The sequence below is a fragment of the Muntiacus reevesi genome, chromosome 11 (assembly GCF_963930625.1).
Source record: "Muntiacus reevesi chromosome 11, mMunRee1.1, whole genome shotgun sequence".
Classification (NCBI taxonomy): domain Eukaryota; kingdom Metazoa; phylum Chordata; class Mammalia; order Artiodactyla; family Cervidae; genus Muntiacus; species Muntiacus reevesi.
This window is the reverse complement of record NC_089259.1, coordinates 66,805,933-66,831,085: the sequence shown is the minus strand read 5'-3', so window position 1 is coordinate 66,831,085 and position 25,153 is coordinate 66,805,933. Positions and strand designations below refer to the sequence as shown.

Sequence of the window (25,153 nt, the reverse complement as noted above, 5' to 3'; positions counted from 1 at the left end):
GGATGTATGAGTTGGACTGTGAAGAAGGCTGAACGCCAAAGAATTGATGCTTTTGAACTGTGGTGTTGGGAAAGACTCTTGAGAGTCCCTTGTACTGCAAGGAGTTCCAACTAGTCCATCCTAAAGGAGATCAGTCCTGGGTGTTCATTGAAAGGACTGATGTTGAAGCTGAAACTCCAATACTTTGGCCACTTCATTCAAAGAGTTGACTCATTGGAAAAGACCCTGATGCTGGGAGGGATTGAGGGCAGGAGGAGAAGGATGAGATGGCTGGATCGCATCAACAACTCCATGGAGATGAGTTTGAGTAAACGCTGGGTGTTGGTGATGGACAGGGAGGCCTGGCGTGCTGCAATTTATGGGGTCGCAAAGAGTCAGACACGACTGAGCGACTGAACTGAACTGAACTGAATGTCTGAATCATCAGACTGAATGTCTGATCATCATCCATATTCAGAAGAAAAAGACACTGTTTGCCAACAAAGGAAGAAGAATTTAAGTCATGTAAAGTCCTGTTTCAAGGGCTACATGGAGCAGTTTCAAGGGATTTAATGAAGAATTCAGGGTAAGAAACAAAGGGCTGACTGCATTAGGCTAGAATCCAGTTATATTTCCTTACTAGTATTCTCCCTCTCAGTTTTGTTCTCAACAAGAAAAAAAAAGTGGGGGGTAGGGGTAGGGGTGGGGAGAAAATCAGGTAATCAGGGAATCAGGGAGATGTCTTAGAGAGAGAGTTCTGGTTCACCATTCAACCTATTGAGGTAAACGCAGGGGACAGAAATACCAAAAGAGCACAGTGGGCTGTTTAAAAAACACTTAGCTTTTGCTTTTTTTTTTTTAAGCCTATAAAATATTTAAAAATGAATCTGTTTAAACATGAGAAAGATGATGACTGCTGATCTGTACCAACACTTGGGCTGTAATAATAAATACTGAATTTGCATGGAATCCCTCTTCATCTGAAAACAATTTATTTGTGCCACTATCATAAGGGGTTCTAAGTTTAGAGAATCATCCAAAGGTTTTAAAATCTGTTTTTCAAGATCTCTTCAGATAAGCAGGCTTTGTTGTTGTTGTTGTTCAGTCACTAAACTGTGTCCTACCCTTTTGCAATGCTATGGACTGTAGCCCACCAGGTTCCTCTGTCCATGGAATTTTCCAGGCAAGAATACTAGAGTGGGTTGCCATTTCCTTCTCTAGGGGATTTTCCCAACCCAGGGATCAAACCCATGTCTCCTGCACTAGCAGTGAGATTCTTTACCACCAAGCCACCAGAGCAACTATACTTCAATTTAAAAAAATAAATAGACACACAGAAAACTTGTATCCAAGTTTGTACCCCTTACTTGGCAAAAGGCATAAGCTCCCAGAACCTCAGTTTTTAAATTTGTCAGGTAAGGATAACAACCAAAGTATGAGAATTAAGCAAGAAATGGTAAGAAAAGAGGTTAAAATGTGTTAGTTCAGTTCAGTTCAGTTGCTCAGTTGTGTCCGACTTTTTGCAACCCCATGGACTGCAGCATCCCAGACCTCCCTGTCCATCATCAACTCCCAGGGTTTACCCAAACTGATGTCCATTGAGTCAGTGATGCCATCCAACCATCTCATCTTCTGTTGTCCCCTTTCTCCTCCTGCCTTCAATCTTTCCCAGCATTAGGATCTTTTCTAATGAGTCCGTTCTTCACATCAGGTGGCCAAAGTACTGGAGTTTCAGCATCAGTCCTTCCAATGAATATTCAGGACTGATCTCCTTTAGGATGGACTGGTTGGATCTCCTTGCAGTCCAAGGGACTCTCAAGTGTTTTCTCCAACACCACAGTTCAAAAGCATCAATTCTTTGGTGTTCAGCTTTCTTCATAGTCCAACTTTCACATCCATACATGACTCCTGGAAAAATCACAGCCTTGACTAGATGGACCTTTGTTGGCAAAGTAATGTCTCTGCTTTTTAATATGCTGTCTAGGTTGGTCATAACTTCTCTTCCAAGGAGTAAGCGTCTTTTAATTTCATGGCTGCACTCATCATCTGCAGTGATTTTGGAGCCCCCCAAAATAAAGTCTGTCACTGTTTCCACTGTTTCCCCACCTATTTACCATGAAGTGAGGATGCCACAAATGTTGGGAATTATTATTAATACTTGTGTAACTTGTCAGAGCCTAAAACAAGCACTGCTTTTTCGTTTCAGTAGTGTCCAACTCTATGTGACCCCATAGACGGAAGCCCACCAGGTTCCCCGTCCCTGGGATTCTCCAGGCAAGAATATAGGAGTGGGTTGCCATTTCCTTCTCCAAAACAAGCACTAGAGGAACAGAAATGAAAGATTCAGGCTCTATCCTCTAGGAGAGGATAAAAATAGTCAAGAATGTGGGGAGAGCTAAGAAAAAATAAAAATGCCAGAGGCCTTAATGATGGACTGGAAAGTATGAGTGTGTATCCGGCAGTGGTCAGGAAAAAAGCTGATGGGAGGGGAGCCAGAAATCAAAATACTAAGAAAAAACAAACAAACAAACAAAAAAACCAAAACAATATTCTCTCTTCTTGCTCTTGGTAGAAAACATTAGATATACTACTCTGCTATGCTTTTCCACAAAATTCCTACTGTGGTTATTTGTTGTTTTGGTTTGATTTGGTTTGTGCTTTACTCTTTGTCTCAAATGGTAAAGAATCTGCCTGCATTGCAGGAGACCAGGGTTCATTCCCTGGGCCTGGAAAATCCCCTGAAGAAGGAAATGGCTACCCGCTTCAGTATTTTTGCCTGGAGAATTTCAGGGACAGAGGAGCCTTGCGGGCTGCAGTCCCTGGGGTCACTAAGAATCAGACACAACTGAACAACTAACACTCTTTAAATTTATATAAACAATTTGGTTTATATTGTAAACAATAAATATAAAGAAAATCACCAGGGACCATGACAACATAAATAGAAATTAAAGAGCAAAGTCATTCCAGAATGTGTTACTCTTTTTACTTATGTAGACTAATACCCAAAAGGCCAGGGCTCCAATCTATAGGAATAGCAATAGTTACTATTGACTGAGCTTTCCCAAAAACCAAGCATGGGCCACGAATGTTTCCTCACCAGTTACATCTTCACAACAAATTTGTGCAGCAGTAATTTGCACATCTGGTTTAAGGATGGGGACGCTGAAACTTAAAAGTCGAGTGACTTCATCAAAGTCCCACAGCTGTATGAGGCAGGGCAGGGATAAAACTGTGAGTCACACTGACGCTTGGTCTACACTCTTAAACATTCTACCCCTGCCTGCCTCCTGAATGATTTCCTGGGAAGTTCTCTCCAAATTCTCTCTCTTTAATCAATCAACATTGCACCATGGAGACAAACAGATATAAAGCAGAAAAATAAATATTTGATGATCATTAACAACATGGATAGAAAGTTTAGCACTGTTTTATAAGCATGTTCTCTAGAGTGTGTATATAATTAAAAGTGAAATCAGTCATGTCCGATTTGGACTGTAGCCGCACAGGCTCCTCTGTCCATGGAATACTCCAAGCAAGAATATTAGAGTGGGAAGCTATTTCCTTCTTCAGGGTATCTTACCGGCCCAGGGATCGAATCCAGGTCTCCTGCATTGCAGGCAGATTCTTTACTGTCTGAACGACCAGAGAAGCCCATAGAACATGCTCAAAAGTAGGGTGGAAACTTATGGAACAGAACCAAAACCTGGTGATGAGGGATGTTTAGTCGTTGCTCAGATGTATTTCCAAACATTACCAACAGAGCCAAGATCATCTACCATTACTTCTTTATTTATAGAGTTCTTTTATGTATATTGCCACACAACCTTTTCCATTAAAAATGATGTGGAGCACATTTCTAAATCCTTTCATCCAATGATACAAAAGGATTTTACAGACACACCCATTCTTTCTGCAAACTAATCTCATTTGGCACATTTCAAAATATAAAACTTGGTAATCTAAACTTATTCATTTTCTACTATAACAACTAAGTTATGAATCCAATAGCCAGTGGGAATCTTTAAATACAGGCATCTTACATGCTAAAAAGTTCTTTCCATTTTTTCCTGAAAAGGATACCTTTGGAAAAAAAATTAATTATGGTAAAATATTAACACACAGAAAATTTACTAGCATAACCATTTTTAAGTACACAGTTCAATGGTATTAAATACATTCACACTGTTGTGCATCTGGATCACCACCATCCAGTCACAGAATTCCTTTCATTTTGCAAAACTGAAACTCTGTACCCATTAAACAACAACGCCCCATTCCTTGCTCCTGGCAGCGCATGGCAGCCATCACTCTACTTCCCATCTCCATGAGTTGACTACTCTAGGTACTTCATATTGGTAGAATCATACAGTATTTGTCATTTGTGACTGGCTTATTTCATTAGCAAAATGTCCTCAAGGTTCATCTGTGTTTTAGCATGTGTCAGAATTTCATTTTTAAAGGCTGAATAGTACTTCAATGGTATGTACATGTACTAGATTTTGCTAATCCATCCATCTGTCAGTGGACCCTTGGGTCCCTCAACCCTTGGGCTATTAAGAATAATTCTGCTATGAACATGTAACTCTTCAAGACTTCTTCAAGTACCTCTTCAAGACCTTTCTTTCAATTCTTTTGGGCTGAAATCCTAAAGGAGAATTGCTAGATCATATGATAATTCTATTTTTAAATCTTTTGAGCAACCACCAATTTTTTTTCCACAGTGGCTGCACCATTTTACATTCCTATCAACAATGAACAGGAATCTAATTTCTCTACAACCTTGCCAACACTTGTCAATTTTTTTCTTTCTTTTTTGATAGTAGACATCTTAAGGGGTGTGAGGTGTAATCTCACTGTAGTCTGAAAAGAATATCTTGATTTCAAAAGTACTTATACTAATTCCAGGTATTATAGAGGACAGTGGTAGGTAGCAAAAGTTGTACTCAGTCATAAGCCTCAAATCCACACTCTCCCTCCCTTTGGCTATCATATTATATATGCTTCCTAATAAACAGGCATTTCAGAGCTCATTATACCCACATACCAGGAAGCACATTTGCCTGGTTCATTTTTCTCCTTTCCTGTCTGTGTTTCTCATCTCCTCTGATGTCTGTGTTTTCCTGAGCTTCTCTGGATGATTGTACAGTACTAAAAAAAACCCAAAAAACTCAAAATAAAAAATTGGTAAGTCTGTCAAAGCAAAGGGCAGGATGGAAGATGAGGACACAGGGCCTATGTTGCCCTTGGCTATGTACCTGGAGGACAGTAATTGCTCAGTAAATACTCATGGAATTATGTTGAGTGGATGAACCACAAGGAAAGACAGGCACTTCTACTGTGCATATAACCCAGTCTCCAGAACAATCTCTGAAAGACATACTTTAAGAAACAGAAAAAAAGAAAACAGACTCAGAGCCCAGGAAGAGATGGCCAATTCAATCCTCTATCCTCACAGCATCTATGTATTGGGTCTATGTGAAGCACTTCACACTCACTCACCTATTTTGTCCTCACAACAGCTCCAGGGATTTGTACTGCTAGCTGCCTTGTAAGAGAGAAAACTGAGATGCACAGAGATGGAATTCTGAGTTCCATACTCTTCCTTAGTTTTCTGTGCTGACTCCCTGGTGAAAGTTACTTACTAATAGCCAAATTGTAAAAGTCTCCCCAAAGCATCTATATACCCTGAAATTCTCAAAGCCCCACAGTTTCACAAAACACCCTCCAGGGAGATAGTCACCTTTGAAAAGATGTCCTTGTTTCCAGAGCAAAATTCCATCTGTAAGACACTTAAAATTTGTGTTTCCCTAAAGGAATCTCTCCAGTGCTAAACAAACTATTAATCCTTTTGTTCTCAGAATTATGTGGTTATCAGTGAATAAAACCATGAAACCTGAGGAAGTCTAAGTCCAGAAATCTATCTCAGTAAGTTCTTAAATCACATGCAAACAAAACTAATGAATGAACAAAGAAACAAAACCTGGTATCTGATGAAAGTGTCTGTTGAAAATACCTGCTGCTAAAAATATGCTCTATCGAGGGGAAAAGGATCAATCATTTCATGTAATTTGAAAAAAAATAATCAAATTAAAAGCAAGTAAACTTGGGTGCCTTATAAAAAGAACATGTGAGAATGTTCTAATGTGCATACCTGAGGTGCAACTGACATTTTCTCCCGTAAACGGTAAAGTCCAATCCTGGCTGTCAAGATGTCATCAATCCAAATGCCACCTTCAGGTTCTGACAATCTAAAAAGTGCAGCGATGAGGGAGGTTTTTCCAGCTCCTGTCCTTCCCACAATGCCAAGCTGTAAAGAGATTCAGGAGAGATTAAGAATCAACAGGACGCAACAAACCTGAGAGAAATTCTGATTGTTGAAGATGAATTTTAAAAGTTCTATATAAACAGTAGTATATAAGTTTCTTAGTCATGGCACCGTTGACATTATGGGCCAGATAATTCCTTGTTGAGGGATGGAGGGCTATACTGTATGTTGTAGGATGTTGGTAGTAACCATGAACTCTACCCACTAGATACCAGAAGCACTCTCCAAATTTGGGCAACCAAAAATTTCAGACATTGACAGCTGTTCCCTGGTTGAGACACCCACTGGTTCCAAGAAGTTAAAGATGACAATCTGCTGGCAGTGAAAATCCAGCAATCTCCTAAATGGTCCATAAGAAGTCAACTTTTAAATTAGCTTTATTCCTACTGCCCAAGTAATTTCACCTTGAGAATTATGTGGCTAACTTTACAGAGATGTCAACAAGTCAAGTACGAATTATTATACACAAACAAGTACTCACTTTCTCAGGGGTGTATTACTTAAGATAAATTATTCTTTGGTAGAAAAACTAAATCGCTTCATGATACTAAATATCTTAACTATGATCTATCTTGAAAGGAAACATCTTAAAATTATAAAATGCAGATCTCAGTGTTAAAAGATAGTGGCTAGTAGATGAAATGCACGTAATGAGATCAATGTCAACATAAACAACATTTGCTGTTTATATGGAATATTTCATCAGAGCACTTCAAAAGGCATTTTATTAACAAATTAACACTTGCAATTTCACTTTGGAAAGATACATGTCAAGTGTCATACTAGTCATTAAAACCAAAGCAGAGAGAAATTAAGTGCACCAACAATAAGATTGGGGCTTCCCTGGTGGCTCAGCGGTAAACAATCCACCAGCCAGTGCAGGAGACTCGGATTCGATCCCAGGATCGGAAAGAACCCCTGGAGAAGGGAATGGCAACCCACTCCAGGACTCTTGCCTGGAGATTTCAATGGGCAGAGGAGCCCCAGAAGGCTACAGTCCATGCAGTCACAAAAGAGTCAGACACAACTTAGCAACTATACAACAACAAATACAACAATACCATTAAAGAATCAATATAACATAGGTAAAATGCTGGTGAGGAATAAAACTGCATTCAAATATGTATGCAGAAATTAGCCTTTTGCTACCAATGAGCTTGCCCAACTGCAAATTCCCTGAAGGAAGCTTCCCAAGAAATGATTTCATTTCTATCTAGGAATCTGGAATTGATGAGGGTGTAAAGGCATGCTTTCCATCATTTGTAAATTAATTCAGCCAAAATTTAAAAGTCATGGCTTTAAATAGAGAAGAGCAAAATATTCCTGAGTACTATAATCAGAATGCTGGGAACTTTTCATATTCTATCATTTGAATACCTCTAAAGTTTCAAAACTTAGCCTGTAAAATCAATCATGCCATTTCAAAAAAGACCTTATCTTTATAGAGATTAAATGTTAGAAAAGTGGTTTAGCTAATTTTATCTTACAAAGATAACACAATGTCTATAAAACATTTTATAATTTTATAATTTTTTATAATTTTATAATTTAAAATGGACATGAGTTTGAGTAATCTTCAGGAGTTGGTGATGGACAGGGAGGCCTGTGTGCTGCAGTCCATTGGGTCACAAAGAGTTGGACATGACTGAGCTACTGAACTGAATATTTTAGTAAGGATTTAGTTGCTTTTAAGTTTGGGCTGCTATGAACACAGGTGTACTGTAAATGTTACCTTTATATACATAAGGCACTATAATATATTAAGATTATATAAGGCACTGAGGAAGAATTGAGGATCTCACAGAGGCAGATACTTTAGTCAATCAGAAAATTAGGAGACTTTTACCAGCCAGATGACAAGGGGAAGGGTCTCTGAGATAGAGGGGCAGCGTGCACACTGGAAGTGGGAGGAGGCAGTGCTTTGGGAGAACCTACATACAACCCGCATGCAGCAGTGTGCATAAGTCAGGACATATACTGGCTGGAGAGGTAGGTGGGGGAGAGCTTCCTACCACCTTATCTGTTCTGGTTTCATCTCTTCTTTAAGACTCTACCCTGAAAAAAAAAAAAAAAAAAGACTCTACCCTGGTCCAGGCCAAGGGCCTCAAGCTAAGTGTAAAAAGAACATCACTAGCAGACATGGATGCTGGCAGGACCAGGTCACAAACCTCTCTGCTGCCTTCCATGTGCATTTCCCCTGTTCCCTTCGATTTGCTTTCAGCAACTTTGAGGGAGTCTCTGGGCCCTGACTCTATCGGGGGCTCTGGTTCCTCACTACTGACTGATCATGATTCTGAGCTCTTCTCTGGTGACTACATGCTCACCCCACAGACCCTGTGGGAGTGGACATAGGGCTGCACTATGCTTCCAGAAGCAACTCACCCAGGCCAGTAAGGATCAGATCTGTGCTAAAGAAAGGATCAGTCTCTCAGGGTAGGGCAGGGGGAAGGCAGCCAAGTGTGGGTGAGTGGAAGAAAAGTCTACGGAAAGGGCCAAGGGACAGAGGAGGAGGTTACAACCGGAGGACACCACGGTAGGAGGAGGAGATTTCAGAAATACAAAGATGGCAGGATGGAAAGAAAGGTGACATTGGAGAGTTAGGGACAGAGAGCCAGGGCTGGTTCCCAGAATTCAAATATAAAAATCAGGTGAAACCCAAGACACTATTGTGTTTTGGGTCAGGTTAAGTTCTAGCTCTGGGGCCCAGGACCATCAGTCACCGTGAGGGAGCTCACGATACAGGGAAAGAAATACTGGGATCCCCATTCCATGATCAGTTTCCAAGAGAAATTCACCTGCAATATCACTGATCTAATCTGCTTTCATAGAGGAATGAGGAGTCCCCATAACACAAGTAAGCTAAGAACAAAGACAGTGCTAAATCTAGCTAGATTTTAAAGAGGCAAATGGCTTAAACAAACCTTTTGTCTTGAGCCAATGCGTGCTCTCAGGTCCTTCAGTATCAGAGGCCCATGTGAACTGTACCCGAAGTTACTCTTAAGAAAGGCAATCTTCCCTCCATGGGGCCAGGATGGTGGCACATGCACTTGTTCCAAGGGCACTTCTTTATCATGATCTGTATATTCAATAACCCTTTCTACTGAAACCATCTGAAACACATATGCCATCACATCAGTTAGTATCAGAGGATCTTATTTATGGATGTTCAGAGACTATAAATGAAATGTTCTGCTTTTATGTATTTATACCTACTTTTACATGGTTAAGAATATCTCAGGTTTTAATGCCACAAAGGATAGAAGTGAAAGTTTGATATAGTCTTTGATGCTTTGCAAACTTGTTTATCATCTTGTAACACTTTCACTTACAGCTATTTCCTTCAACACGTATTAAAAGTGAAAGGATTAGAAAAATGAATGGTAAGATTTTATTGATCCACTTTCCATACTTGAATTAAAAACAAGAGAATATTGTCACAGAAAAGAATATTTATGGACAGCAATCAGTAATGTATGGCTACAGAAGGGCCACATGTTATAGATAACAGAACTGAATGGTCATCAAACCTTCATTTAATTATTAATCACTTACTACTCTATTAGAAGAGAGAAATGGAAGATTTCATTTCTGTTGTTTTCCTCACTTTAGGAGACAATGCAAATATTTGAAAAGTGCATAACTTACATATTGACTAAGGCATCTTAAACATCCATACCTCCATACTTTTGAGAGCACATTCTGAGAGGGAGCTTATCCTACCAGAAAGAAGAGCTGCCAGCAAATTCAGGTGTTCAACACACACAAGAATAAACACTAAAATGGGGGAGGGGTGATGGAGGAACATATTAATTAAATAAACTTCAAAGCACTGATTTTTTTTTCTTTTACCAAAAATGAGGACTTACCCATTAAGAAACAAGGTTAAGCAAGCCGCTAAGAAATTAGCTTATATTCTCTCTAGGATTTCAGAACTTCCCTCCTATAGAGACATTTATTATACTTGAGGACAGTTTGTGATGAACATAAAACCTTCCGACATGCATACATAAGACTGAGAAAAGATGTTAATATTTTATTTTACATTAATTTAAGCAGATAGAGGAGAAAGTAAAAAAAAAAACCTTTGTTAACTATGATGTAAAAATAATAGTTTTCTATTTTACAGAAGAATTGCTTTATGCCATTTAACAGCAAGGAGACCTGAAAAGGCTAAGAATGGAAAGATAAACATCACCATATTCTCCACTTCAGCACTTTGCCTGACACACCACTGGAACATCCCCGTGAGTGTGACAGTGAGTGACAGCACCATGCCAACCTGCCCAAGATCCAAAGCTAGTGAGGAAGAAAAGGAATCAAGTCAGTCTACTTCCTCCTGTAGCTCCTTCTGTCACTTTATGAATAAGACTGCTTTATTTTTATGATTTTTATTGGAGTTCATATACAAAGTTCATATACATATATATACATATATATATATAGTTCATATACAAATATATATACATATACATATACAAATATATATACATATATACATATATACATATATATACATATATATATATATAGTTCATATACAAAGTTGTGTTAGTTTCAGGTGTACAGTAAAGTTAATTAGCCATACATATACATATAATCCAGGCTCTCCTGGTAGCTCAACTGGTAAACCATCCACCCACAATACAGGAGACTCCAGTTCGATTCCCTAGTCGGGAAGATCCCCGGGAGAAGGGATGGGCTACCCACGACAGTATTCTAGGGCTTCCCTAGTGACTCAGATGGTAAAGAATCTGCCTGCAATGTGGGAGACCTGGGTTCAATCCTTGGGTTGGGAAGACCCCCTAGAGGAGGGCATGGAAACCCACTCCAGTATTCTTGCCTGGAGAATCCCCATGGACAGAGGAGCCTGTTGGGCTACAGTCCATGGGGTTGCAAAGAGTCGGATAGGATTGAGCAACTAAGCACAGCACAGCATACATATAATCCACTCTTTTTAAAGATTTTACCCATTTATGTCATTACCGAGTATTTAAATAGAGTTCCCTGTGCTATACAGTAGGTCGTTTTTAGTTATCTATTTTATATAGTAGTGAGAGACCTCCTTTATTATATTTAAATCATTTACATGTAATGATAGTATTACTCATAATATTACTTCTGTTGCGTGAGACAGTAAACAAATAGTAAGACAGTAAAAAGCCAGTGAGACAGTAATACAGTAAAAAGACATATTATGAGGGACTTCTCTGATGGTCCAATAGCTAAGACTCTGAGCTCTCATTGCAGGGGTCTTGGGTTCAGTCCCTGGTCAGGGAACTAGACTCCACATGCCACAACTAAGAATTCACATGCTACAACTAAAGTCCTTCATGTCACAACTAAGACTGAAGATCCCACGTGTCCCAACTAAGACCAAGTACAGTCAAATAAATAAGTAATTTTTCTAAAATATTATGAACTTAGAATTAATAAAGTTGTTGTTCAGTTGCTCAGTCATGTCTATTTGCGACCCCATAGACTGTAACACGCCAGGTCCCTGTCCATCACCAGCTCCCAGAGCTTGCTCAAACTCATGTCCTTTGAGCCGGTGATGTGATCCAACCATCTCATCCTCTGTAGTCCCTTTCTCCTCCTGCCTTTAATCTTTCCCAGCATCAAGATCTTTTCTAACGAGTCAGGTTTTCGCATCAGGTGACCAAAGTATGGGAGCTACAGCTTCAGCATCAATCCTTCCAATGAATATTCAGGACTGATTTCCTTTAGGATGGTTGATCTCCTTGCAGTCCAAGCAACTCTCGAGTCTTCTCTAACACCACAGTTCAAAAGCATCAGTCCTTTGGTCCTCAGCATTCTTTATGGTTCACCTTATACATGACTACTGGAAAAACCATAGATTTGACTAGACAGACCTTTTTCAGCAAAGTAATTTCTCTGCTTTTTAATATGCTGTCTAGGGTTGTCATAGCTTTTCTTCGAAGGAGCAAGTGTCTTTTAATTTAATGGCTGAAGTCATCATCTGCAGTGATTTTGGAGCCCCAAAATATGAAGTCAGTCACTGTTTCCACTGCTTCCCCATCGATTTGCCATGAAGTCCATCCTAAAGGAGATCAGTCCTGGGTGTTCATTGGAAGGATTGATGTTGAAGCTAAACTCTAATATTTTGGCCACCTGATGAGAAGAGCTGACTCATTTGAAAAGACCCTGATGCTGGGGAAGATTGAGGGCAGGAGGAGAAGGGGACAAGAGGATGAGATGGTTGGATGGCATCACTGACTCAATGGACATGGGTTTGGGTAGACTCTAGCAGTTGGTGATGGACAGGGAGGCCTGACGTGCTGTGGTTCATGAGGTCACAAAGAGTCGGACACGACTGACTGACTGAACTGAATTGAACTGAACTAGGACCAGATGCTATGATCTTTGTTTTTTGAATGTTGAGTTTTAAGTCAGCTTTTTCACTCTCCTCAAAAGGCCTTCACTTTCATGAAAAGGCTCTATAGTTCCTCTTCATTTTCTGCCATAAGGGTGGTGTCATCTGCATATCTGAAGTTACTGATATTTCTCCCTGCTATCTTGATTCCCGTTTATGCCTCAATCATACATTTCCCATGATGAACTCTGCATATAAGTTAAATAAGCAGGAGGACATTATACAGCCTTGACATGCTCCTTTCCCAATTGCTAACCAGTCTGTTTTTCCATATCCAGTCCTAACTGTTGCTTCTTGACCTGCACACAGGTTTCACAGGAGGCAGGTACGGTAGTCTGATATTCTTATCTCTTTAAGAACTTTCCAGTTTGTTCTGATCCACAGTCAAAGGCTTTAACGTAGTCAATGAAGCAGAAGTAGATGTTTTTCTGGAACTCTCTTGCTTTTTCAATGATCCAACGGATGTTGGCAGTTTGTTCTCTGGTTCCTCTGCCTTTTCTAAATACAGTCTGAACATCTGGATTCACTCGGTTCACATTCTGTTGAAGCCTAGCTTGGAGAATTTTGAGTATTACTTTGCTATCGTGTGAGATGAGTGCAATTATGTGGTAGTTTGAACATTCTTTGGGATTGGAATGAAAACTGACCTTTCCCAGTCCTGTGGCCACTGCTTAGTTTTCCAAATTTGCTGGCATTTGAGGGAAGCACTTTCACAGCATCACTGTTTAGGATTGAAATAGCTCAGCTAGAATTCATCACCTCCACTAGCTTTGTTGATAGTAATGCTTCCTAAGGCCCACCTGACTTCACAGGCCAGGATGTCTGGCTCTAGGTGAGTAATCACATCACCGTGATTATCTGGGTCATGAAGATCTTTTTTTTAATATATTTCTTCTTTGTATTCTTGCCACCTCTTCTTAATATCTTCTGCTTCTGTTAGGTCTGTACTATTTCTGTCCTTTATTGTGCCCATCTTTGCATGAAATGTTCCCTTGGTATCTCTAATTTTCTTGAAGAGATTGCTAGTGTTTCTCATTCTGTTGTTTTCCTCTATTTGTTTGCACTGATCACTTAGGAAGGCTTTCTTATCTCTCCTTGCTATTCTTTGGAACTCTGCATTCAGATGCTTATATCTTTCCTTTTCTGCTTTGCCTTTAACATCTCTTCTTTTCTCAGCTAATTGTAAGGCCTCCTCAGACAACCATTTTACCTTGTTGCTTTTCTTTTACTTGGGGATGGTTTTGTTCACCACCTCCTGTACAGTGTTACAAAGCTCTGTCCATAGTTCTTCAGGCACTCTATCATATCTAAACCCTTGAATCTATTTGTCACTTCTACTGTATGATCGTAAGAGATTTGATTTAGGTCATACCTGAATAGCCTAGTGGTTTTTCCTACTTTCTTCAATTTAAGTCTGAATTTGGCAATAAGGAGTTCATGATCTGAACAACAGTCAGCTCCCAGTCTTGATTTTGCTGACTTCAAATTCATGTCCATTGAGTCAGTGATGCTGTATAACCATATCATCCTCTGCCACCCTCTTCTCCTCTGGTCTTCAGTCTTTCCCAGCATCAGGGTCTTTTCAAATGAGTCAGTTCTCATCAGGTGGTCAAAGCATTGGAGTTTCAGCTTCAGCATCAGTCCTTCCAATGAGTATTCAGGAATGCTTTCTTTTAGGATTGACTGGCCTGATTTCCTTGCAGTCCAAGGGACTCTCAAGAGTCTTCTCCAACAACACAGTTCAACACAGTTCATCTTTATGGTCCAACAAGATGATTCAGGCTCTGGATACTCCTGAAACCTCAGTCACCTCACTCTGGGAAACGTTAACTAGCTCCCCATGGTGGAAAACTATCTTAATCATAATAATTCTAATTGTTCTTTTTTTACTGTTTATTTCCTGCATCTGTAACTGTGTAATTGGATTTGTTTCTAACCATCTGAAAGCTTTTAAGTTACAAAAAGTCTTCCAGGCTCCTATGAGTGCCACAGCCTCCTCCAACTATTACTTGGGGCACCTAGACAGTGTAAATCAACTATACCCCAATAAAACTTAAAAAAAAAGAATGATCCGTGCGAGCCAAAGCAGGGTCCCAAGGCACCACAGGTCTGCTGGAGCAGGCAATTCATACCTGGTCTTTGCTCCTAAAGATTCCAAAAGCCAAAAAGAAAAATTCTTTTCTAATTATTTGAAGTATTAATTAAAATTAAAATTACTAAAAAAAAGATACATGCACCCCAATGTTCATGGGACATAGGGAAAATAATTTTTAAAGGGTGGATATATGTATAACAGATTCACCTGGCAGTACACCTGAAGCTAACAAAACACCATAAATCAACCACATGCCAACCAAAAATTTTTAAAGGGGTCTCAACAAGTACCTCCTGTAAATAAATAAATGGAAAAAAGGACACAAATGACTTCACATGGACCACATTGCATACACGTGGACTCATATGCTGCAAACACTTTAATACAATTCATTACAACCAAAGACTCTATATTAGACAAGATGGCAAGGGTTTTAATAACTGCAAACAAAGCTATAAACCATAAATATACCACAAATATTCACATCTGTACTTACTTTCTACCAGAGTCAGGGCCCCAAAGGCAACAACAGTGACAAAGATGGCACAGATGACATCTAGATACACAGCGAGCCATCGGGATGTCGTCAAAAGCAGGAACCAAGCCTCTGGATTTGTGACGTAATAAGCATAGTACATAAACAGAAAAACCATGTTAGCTGTTTCTCATTAGGGAGAGCATTTTTCTCAGTTGAGCATTTTACACAAGATAGAGTAGCAAAGTTACACACCCAAAGAAACTAAAGATTCCAGAAAACTAGGTTCTAACACAAGACAACATATGGGACACACAGAAATCAGTCCAGGAAGCATGCACTGAAAACTTCAACCCACAGGTCATCAACAGAAATAAGATCACAAGAAGGAAGATGGAAAATTGTCTCATCGGTGCATTTCCTGCAGTGCTGGGCCTCAGCGTGAAGATCATCCTCTCACAGGCCTGACTGTTTCCAGCTCTCTGACAGCAGACAGAACAGCTCATACTGATTCCAGCACCTTCTGCCCTCACTACAGGGTCCTCCTGTATTTATTCTTAGGAACCAGCGTCTGTATGACCATTAGCTAAAAGGATCTGCATGTGGCTTTCAATTACCACTTTATCTTCAAAATACAATAATGATTGGAAAGTTTGGCCAGGATTTTATAGACTTAGAGGAAATTCTGAACTTTCTACCTAGGAAAAAACTTCACTGATACAAAGCATAATCAAGTGGGTAGCAAATCAGGAAATTACTTTCCTCAATCACATCTGCTACCCTCCACATCTGCCCTGAAAAAAGATGGCAAACCACAGCCTGGGGGTCAAGAACAGCCACCCATCCGGTTCTGAAAATGAAGTTTTATTGAAACACAGCTACAGCCATTTTCTGATGTACTGTCTTTGCCTGTCATTGTGCTACAACAGCAAAGGTGAGTAGTTGCAACAGACACAGTATAGCACTCAAAGCCTACAATATTTTCTATCTAGATCTTTGCAAAAAAAAAAAAAGTTTGCTGACTCTTGCCCTAAAGAGACAGAAGTCCACAGGGCAAAGTAATGAAAGGACAATGCAAGCCAGTCAGGGGAGAAAAGCAGGGGGTGATGGGGAAGAGGGGAGCACAGAGGAGATGCTAAGAGGAAGGGGTGGGGGAGGCGGGTGTGAGGGAGACATGGGGAGGCACAGAGAGAGGGCCTGGCCAGTCAGGCCACCTGAGGAGGTCAGCCCTCAAAAAGCAGCACACCCCATCCTTAGGAAAAATCTCCAGAAACTTACAGACCTGAGTGCAAATCCTGGTGTGAGTCAAAGAGCTCCTGAAATTTCTGTTCAGCTTTGTACGCCCGGATGGTCCAGAGTCCCCGGAGAGAAGATGCTAAGAGGGAAAACACCGGGCTCCGTGCTGGAGAAGCAGAAACAGACACACGACAGAGAAAGTCAGGGAGGCTGGAGGCGAGGAAACCACTGCCTCCTGGGCTCTGTGGTCACACATCCTGCCCAAGGGAATCCTTCATGTGACCCTCAACTCCTGCTCACCCCAAGCTTCACTTTAATGACCTGGGAAGGAGAGATTCTCTTTGAAACTACCTTTGATCAAATTCAAATCACAGCTAGATTTAGATTAAGAAATTCTTTACTGGTCCTTTCATCAAGGTCTTCTCAAACACGCCTCCCTCCAAATTCTTCTGGCATCTCACCAGGTGGAAACTCTTCACAATTTTTAAATAATATATTGAAGATTTACAACAATGTTAGTTTTAGGTATATAGTACAGTCATTCAGTTATTATTTTTTCCTGATTATATCCCCTTATAGGTTATTATACTGAATAAAACTCCTGTGCTTTATAGTAATCCTTGTTGTTTTTTATTTTACATATTAATAGCAGTGTGTCTATTAATCTCATACTTCTAAGTTGTTCCTCCCTATCCCCTTTGGTAACCAAAAGTTTGTTTTCTATGTCTCTGAGTCTAATTCCATTTTGCATACCGATTCATTTGTATTATTTTTAGATTCCATGTATAAGTGATATCATATTTGTCTTTCTTTGACTGACTTTACTAAGAATAATATTCTCTAGATCCATCCATGTTGCTGCAAATGCAATATTTCATTCTTTTCCATGGGTGAGTAATTACTGTTCACTAATTTTTGAATCAGTAGCATTCTAAAATTTAATCCTCATTAAAATCCTCACCACCCTGAATTTTGATGAACTACCTGTGTGTTTTCTCCTCCTTAGATGAGTAACCTAAGGGCTGTATAAGTGTCAGTGCATCCCCCACCCTGGACCAGACCCAGACCTAGGACAGGGAGAGACGAGTAAGGGAGCGGACAGTCTGCCATCTCCGCCATTCAGGGACTCTCCCCGCACCTGCGCCAGGAGCCTCTGTGTGATCACGGAGCACCCGGTACTACACTGCCCTTGTGCCCACAGGACCAGGCAGACAAACAGTCTTTGAATAGTCTTGACTTCCACTCCAGGAACCTGATAGATGTTTTCACAACTGCCCTGCTGGATCTCTGAACTGTGACATGATCTAACATTTCCCCTTTGTACTCTGTTCATGCAAAGAGCTGAAAATGACTTGGTGGTGCCTTTGATCACCCGTCGTGTACCTGTGTTCTCATTCCAGCATCCACACTGCTCTCTCTTTACTCTATTGACTAACTTTTTAGCTTCCTATAACTGTTGTTTATAAGAGCAACATAAACTCAGATGGAGCTCATGCTCCAAATAATAAAGGTGAGGGACTCTGTTCAGGGCTTTTCTTCAGTCTAGCAGGTGTCCCAATCCACCCCCAGAACTCAGTCTGGAAGCGGGGTGCTCACAGGGATGACGCAGGTGTATTTCAGGGCCCATCACCCTGTCAGAAGGATGGCGAGAGTCCAGCTCCAGAGAGCACAGAAAACTCACTAGAACCAGGCTCTTGTTTCCTGAGCAAATGTTGTGATATCAACACTATTCATCACAGGCAAAGTTTCTGAGCAGGAAGCAGATGTGGCTCTTCACCCAGGGAGAGTCCTGGAGTGAACTCATCACTTTGGCCTCCCTCTCCTGCTTTCCTCGTCAGGAGATCAAAGTGCAGCTAATTCTTTCCAGCAGGGATGGAGGGTGGGGTAGACTTTAGAAATCAGCTGTCATCTCAGCCTTGAACCCAGGGAACCAAAACCCCATCACCTTCCTCACTTCATGCCCAAGAGTTACAGGCTGGGGGAATCTGGACCCATGAAAAGCCATCCCGTTTCTCTCAAATCCCATTTAGGGCTGAGCAGGATGCCAGGATGAGTGAATTGCAGGGTCTACAAAGAAAATTAGCTAGAATAAGGGAGAGGGGATGTAAGGCTCTGGTGTTATGTTGCCCAAAGTAACATCTTTTTCCCACAAGCACTGAGCCCACAAGTCCTGAAGCAGATTATGTCACAACCATGGCATCAACCCACAGTCACAGACACATTTAACCCTACAGTTCACATAACTGATGTCTGTGTTTCCACAACCCTGAGGACACTTGGGGACACACCGCACCAGGATTGCAGATCTTCTCTGGCAAGTGGACCCCAGGCTGATAGTCCTGCTGACAGGTTATCATTCAAGCTATGTGAGATCTTCTAGTTGTGAGTAATTTCTTGATTCTCTCATGTTCAAGTTTCCAGTGCCTTTGGTCATGGCCAGCAAGTACTTTACAAGCATCGATTCAAGAAATCCTCATGAGAACTCCAGAGACTGAGGGATTAAGAGCATTTACGGTCCAAGATTAACTATTTCAACCCACCTAAGGGGTGGATCTGGGTGTGAGATTCAACTGTTTCTTATTCCCAAGGTTGTGCTTTTAATCACAACAGCAGTAGAGTCTCACATGGAGAATAATCAGGGTGAAGTATGCCCATGTGTGATAATGAGCATTTTTCTCCAGACTTTGTTATTTATATTCAGAAAACACTCAGTTAACACCCAATAGCCTTCTGTTACTGCACATCTTATTAAGCACCTGAGGTTGAACCAACTTTTTTTTTTTTTTACCACTGAGCCACCTGGGAAGTCATAAAATATACTATCAGTTACTATTTAGAGAAAACAGCAGTGTTACTATTTATGGCACAGACCCACCACTTACAGAGAGACTACAAACAGTTCTAATCAACTGGCCACCACACGTTGTTATCTGGGGTGTGAAAGACAGAGAACCTGGATTGAATTTATTGTCTAGCTTATCACAGCCTACTAGGGTGCAAGAAAATCCAAATATTCCACAGGTGCTAAAGTACTCAGACTCTCCAGATCAAATACTGAGAAAATCCTGTACTACTTCTTAAAAAAACCCTCAGGAGGTGCCCTTCTCTCCACTTCCATATGGATGGGAAATTTCCCCTCCTCAGGCAAATATCTCTGTCAAGTGTTTATAACTTTTAAAAAATATATAACAATTCTACTTTCATTATTATTTTTAATAGTGATGAACTATGTGATTAATAATGAGATAAATTCAATTATTTCACCATCTGTGACTACCTGTAGAATGATTAATCATAAAATGTGTTTACATTATTCTTTTTTTTTTTTTTTTTTTTTTGCTGCACCTTGCAGGTTCTTAGTTCCCCAACCAGGGATTGCAGCTGTGCCCCAGCAATGAAAGCACAGAGTCATACCCACAGGACCACAAGGGAAGTCACTGTTCCCCATTATTCTGCAACTAAGAAGCTGATGGAGTAATAAACTAAATGTACATTGAACAGATCCCCCTCCTGTGTCCTCCTAAGAGATTCTTTTCAGCATTGTTTATATGAATGACTTTGAGGAAGGCGGGACCATAAACAATGTGGAATCACCCCCAAATACTAGTAATGATAAAGAGCAAACCTGAAAATAACAGGACTTATCTTTTCAACAGGGCTTACCTGGTGGCTCAGACAGTAAAGAAGCCACCTGCAATGGAGGAGACCTGGGTTCAACCCCTGGGTCAAGAACATCCTCTGGAGAAGGGAATGGCTACCCACCCTAGTATTTCTGCCTGGAAAATTCTATGGACAGAGGAGCCTGGTGGGCTGAAGTCCATGGGGTCGCAAAAAGTTGGACACGACTGAGTGACTAACATATATCTTTTAAATACATTTAACAACTGCAACTTACTTGAACATGTGAAAAAAATGTATTTTTCAAATCTATCACTTCTGACACATATTTCCTGAGGTCTCCTTTCCTCTTCCTAATCATTTCCTTTCCTTGTTATTTCTGGTAACTTTAGGAGAAGAAAAAAAATCTCTATTTTCCTTCTACATTAGTTTCAACATGATGAAATATTTTTAAGAAAAGTATTTATAGAGCGGATACTCTGTGTTAGGAAGTGTGTCATGAACAAGACAAAAACAGTCCCTGTCCTTGTGCTCACATCCATCCTCTTTGTGCTAAAATGCAAAACTGCAGCTGACCTGCCATCAGTTCCATTTGCCTTAAGGACCACACTGACTCACAGTGGCCAACACATTCAATTACCTAATGTTGACTTGGTGAGAAATTCCAGAAGACAAAATATGCAGAATTCCAGAGGCCTGGTGAATTACGGCATAAATGGAGCCATTCTACATAGCCATCCCAACCTGAGAGCCCTGGTACTCACTTGTACATTTCAGGCGTTTCACATCTCGTGATGTCCTAAAGAAATACCACTGGAGGACGAAGAAAATTATGCCAAGGGGAATCACAGGTATAGCAATCCAAGGAATCTCAGCCACCATCACTCCCAGCACACCAATCACAAGCAGAAATGTCTGAAATAGTGAAAACAGACACAGAGGCCTCCTTATGAAGGATCTTTTTCAAAGATAAACTGTAACAGTTTTTTCTGTTGGGATCAAACTCCTTTCCTTGAAAAGACTTGTTGGAACATCAGGGACTGCTTTCCCTTCCAAAGAAGTAAAATTATAAGTGGTCCTCATGATATTTAGTATATGTGCCAAACACGATAATAAGAACTTTTTAGGTATCAGCTCTTGTGATAAACTCAGTAGCCCTATGAGGCAGGCATTACTAGTTTTAACAAATGAGAATATTTGAAGTTCAGAGAGTAGGAGTTGAATCCCAAACTATCAGGAGTCAGCAGGTATTATTCGAAAGATGAGGGAGCAGGTATCACAGGAGAGGAATCCAGATGTCTCAGCTATGCATGGAGGGATAAAGAAGTGGTTAATTACAAATTCAGTGTCCAGAAAAGTAGGACAAGACAAAACTTAAATGTTGACCTCTGAAAGTAGAGATTCCTCTTTCTAGATTTTCTATCCATAGTTAATATTTACTGAGTATTGACTGTGTACAGGGCTATACCTTCAAAACTTCACATGTATTAACTCATTAATCCTCACAATAGCTCTGTCTAGTAAAAGCATTACTCAGGGAGAGGAAATCAGCTTGATGGACACTGAAAAGCCTCAGTCATGAAGTCATGAAGCTGGGAAGCCCATGTCATGAGCCTTTATGACATATTTAAACTTGCCCCCAATATACAGCCATCTTTCTATCATTATACTAAATATTTAAAATGCCCAAGGCTAATGATTTTAACAACAGCAGATCCCATTTACCAAGTATTTACTCTATGTAAGGCACTGTGCTAAGAGTTCCATGAACATTCTCTTAATCATCACATTATCCCGTGAGGTGATTTTATCTTGGGAAATGATCTTGGTCTAAAACAACAGCAGGTAGAATAGAAAATGAAATCACTGGTTGACATTGATTTAAGTATCCATCTTTAGCAGGAAAAGTATGATACCCTTGCTTTTCAGCATCAAGCAATAAGAATGCAATCAACACTTAGTGTCTACCTGCTATACAGTGGGGTGGGGGGCAGGGGATGTGCAGATTCAGTCTGGACAAAGGCCTCCAAAGTTTGTGATCTCAGGAGGAGACAAATCCATAGTGATCTGCTCAAGGCTGAGAAGCTGGGAAAACACAGGGAATAATTCAGGAACATTTTTAGACAATTCTAAGAAGAGACTTATAGCTGAATTTTACAGACTGGTTTAACAAACAGAAAGAGTGGCAAGAATAATCCGCAGGCAGCAATTACAGTTGATGGAAATTTTGACCAAAAATGAGCTGGGGTGAGAAGGCTGAGATGCTTGTGTGGGTTGACACTGGTTGGTCTGTGTCCTCTCTGCACCAGCACCTGTATCCCATGCTCAACACCCCAGGGCCTCCCCACCTTGTTACCCAGGGCAGCTGGCCCAGGTGTGACTCTGAGGGATGGGTTATGGGGGTAATGTCTGTATCACAGAGACTCGGGTTATCATTTCACTCCTCTTCCTGATCGGTTTTCTCAGAGGATCTTCACAACCATGTTGTGAATGATAAAAGCAAAAACTTCATTTCTATTTACAGATATGACATAAAGATGGGATGGTAAGTGGTTGTCCTGTTTTCCCAGGAAGGACAGCAGGTCAAGGAGAGAGACAGGAATGGTTTATATCCAGGGAAGTCCAAAGCCACAGCTGCAGGCAGGAGGAGCCTGGAAGGAGGAGAAAACATCCAGAACTGTGACTCTGTGTCCAGGAGCTCTTGGGAACCAAACTTTATTATCTGGATGGAGACTCTTGTGCTTTTCCTGTTTCTCCCACACCTGCCGTGGTATCAAAGTAAAACCCAGAGTGAAGAGGATGGGATTCTGAAGGAACACATTCCAGTCATAAGTGAAGAAAGATAAGCCTGACTGACCACTCTCCTATTAGACCTACAGATGAACAACTGCTTACAGCCACTGCATTAAGTATGCATTCCACCAGCTACAACTTTCACGCTTATGGTGGCGGGGGATGGAGGGGGCAGTCCTACCAGCTTCTTCTGTGTCTAGTCTTAAGTCACTTGGCTTGCCATTGCTGGTTGTCAAAAAACCTGCTAAAATGCCAATAAAAATCCAAATTACAGCTTTTTTAGCAGACTCACATCATTTGATGGGTAACATTCATCAGTTTCAATAATCTGGCTCTCCCCAGGAGAGCCTGTTAAGACTAAACCCAGTCTGGCAGATAATCTGGGAAGCAGAGTTAAAATAAAAATGAAGGACTCCACAGGAACTGAGTTAATGCATTTTCCTCAGATACTCATTGAAGACCTATTATTAATGCTTTCAGAGCTCCAAAGTTATCTCATGTCCTTCAGATTTCATGCCCCTAAATTCTGAAGTAATTCAAACAGGATGTCTCTAACATCTACTTGTAGGTAATAGTATATCGACTCTCATTGTGGATTGAATATTATATATATATATATAAACAGTGTATGGATTTACAATTATATGTATACACATTTGTGAAGCTTTTATTGCCAGCTATCTCAAGTCCTTTATAGAAGTTGGCAGAAGGTGAAAATAGTATCTAAGCAAAAAGTCATTTGAGAGAGCAGTTCTCCTGGGTTCCCTTACTCTACTGCTCTCTGCCCGGGTATCCTTTCCCAATAAAATTTCTTGTGCTGCTCTTTGTCAGCACGTGTCTCCTTGGACAATTCATTTCCGAGTGTTACACCAAAGCCCACTTTCCTGCCCTCGAAGGGTCCCCCTTCCTGCAACAAATGGTGACTATGGTGGGGTCTCTTCTTTGCTGTGATTGACATCCTGGCCACTCGGGATACTCAGGAACCAGCTTGCCTGCCGATGGACTAGACCTAGCGGCCACAACTGGGACTCTTTCGTCCCTTGTCTTCTCCTGACACAGACAACTGGTCAGAATGCCCCGACCAGGTAAAGAACAGGAAAATTTACTGACATTTCTCCCCTTTCTTCTCTCTTTCCTCTCCTTAACCCTTCCTATCCTACCCCTTTTTTTCTAGTACCCCTGTCCTGGATGTAGGAATCTGGTCGAAGGGCCTCAGCCTGAGCTGAGGATTGAAGGCTGATAACCTCCTCTTGGCAGAGAACTCGAATTTTGGTTCTGTTCTGTCTGTTCTGGTTTCTGGTAGGGCCGAGTTCCAGTTCTCCTTTCTCTGGAGGCCAAGGGTAAAGTCCCATAATGCCTGTGTATCTGCAGGTGGCAGGAGACGTCTGTAAGGCCACCCCTTTCGCCCCCCTCTCCTGACTACTTCTCCCTCCTCTTTCAACCTTGCTTCCTTTCCTCCCCTTGAAATCTCTGAAGACCTGAGATATTTTCATTTACTCTGTTAGTACTTGGATCTGAAGTTCTGTGTCTCTATAGGAGGTTTTCTGAGAGACTGTAATCTTATATGTAAGGGAGAGTCTGATTAGGACTGACAAGTCTATGTGTGTGTTTTATACTCTGTGTTCTGTGTTGTGATTTGTGATGGCCATTTTGCTTTGCGTGGCCACCATTTGGTTTAGACCTGCAGCCACTGTGTTAGAACTTGATTTTCATTCCCTGTGTCTTGACATCAGGGCTCTCAGAAACACTTATCTAGACCATCTTCAACTTCTGAAACTGAGGAAAAGTGGGAATAAGCTTTTAAAAATTTTATTTATTCAAACTGTAATTTATAAGTTAGTGAATTTTATATTGTAATATCTAATTCATGACTAAGTTTAGAAAATGAAGCTAGATCTTGTCTTGTGTCTATCTGAATATGTGTATGTCTTAGTATGTCTGTCTCTGGATAATATTTTTGAGATTAATTTGTAAATGAGCTCTATTTAATTGGCTTAAAGAAAAGTAAGCACTTACAAATCAAATAATTCTAAATTAAACAATGAATTCCAATTTCATATGAACTGGGAAATATCCAGTATTAAATTAATATCTGGTAACATAGACATGTCTTTAGAACCATCAATAAGTATAAATACTTCTGTTGTACTTAGGTATACTAGAGGTAAAAAAGACTGTTTTCTGTTACAAATTTATCAACAAGAAATGCACCTGATTGTGGAAAATATTTTAGGGAAA

At 40.5% G+C, this 25,153-nt stretch overlaps 1 protein-coding gene across 1 annotated transcript in view; it reads right to left on the bottom strand.

Annotated features, from left to right (window-relative positions):
• Nucleotides 1-25,153, bottom strand: part of LOC136144256 (ATP-binding cassette sub-family C member 4-like) — a 152,903-nt gene that overhangs the window by 40,138 nt on the left and 87,612 nt on the right. Inside the window, 6 exon segments of the mRNA XM_065902002.1 lie at nucleotides 6,134-6,289; nucleotides 9,229-9,417; nucleotides 10,503-10,603; nucleotides 15,290-15,400; nucleotides 16,551-16,670; nucleotides 20,887-21,037. Coding sequence (XP_065758074.1) covers nucleotides 6,134-6,289; nucleotides 9,229-9,417; nucleotides 10,503-10,603; nucleotides 15,290-15,400; nucleotides 16,551-16,670; nucleotides 20,887-21,037 — 828 coding nt within the window.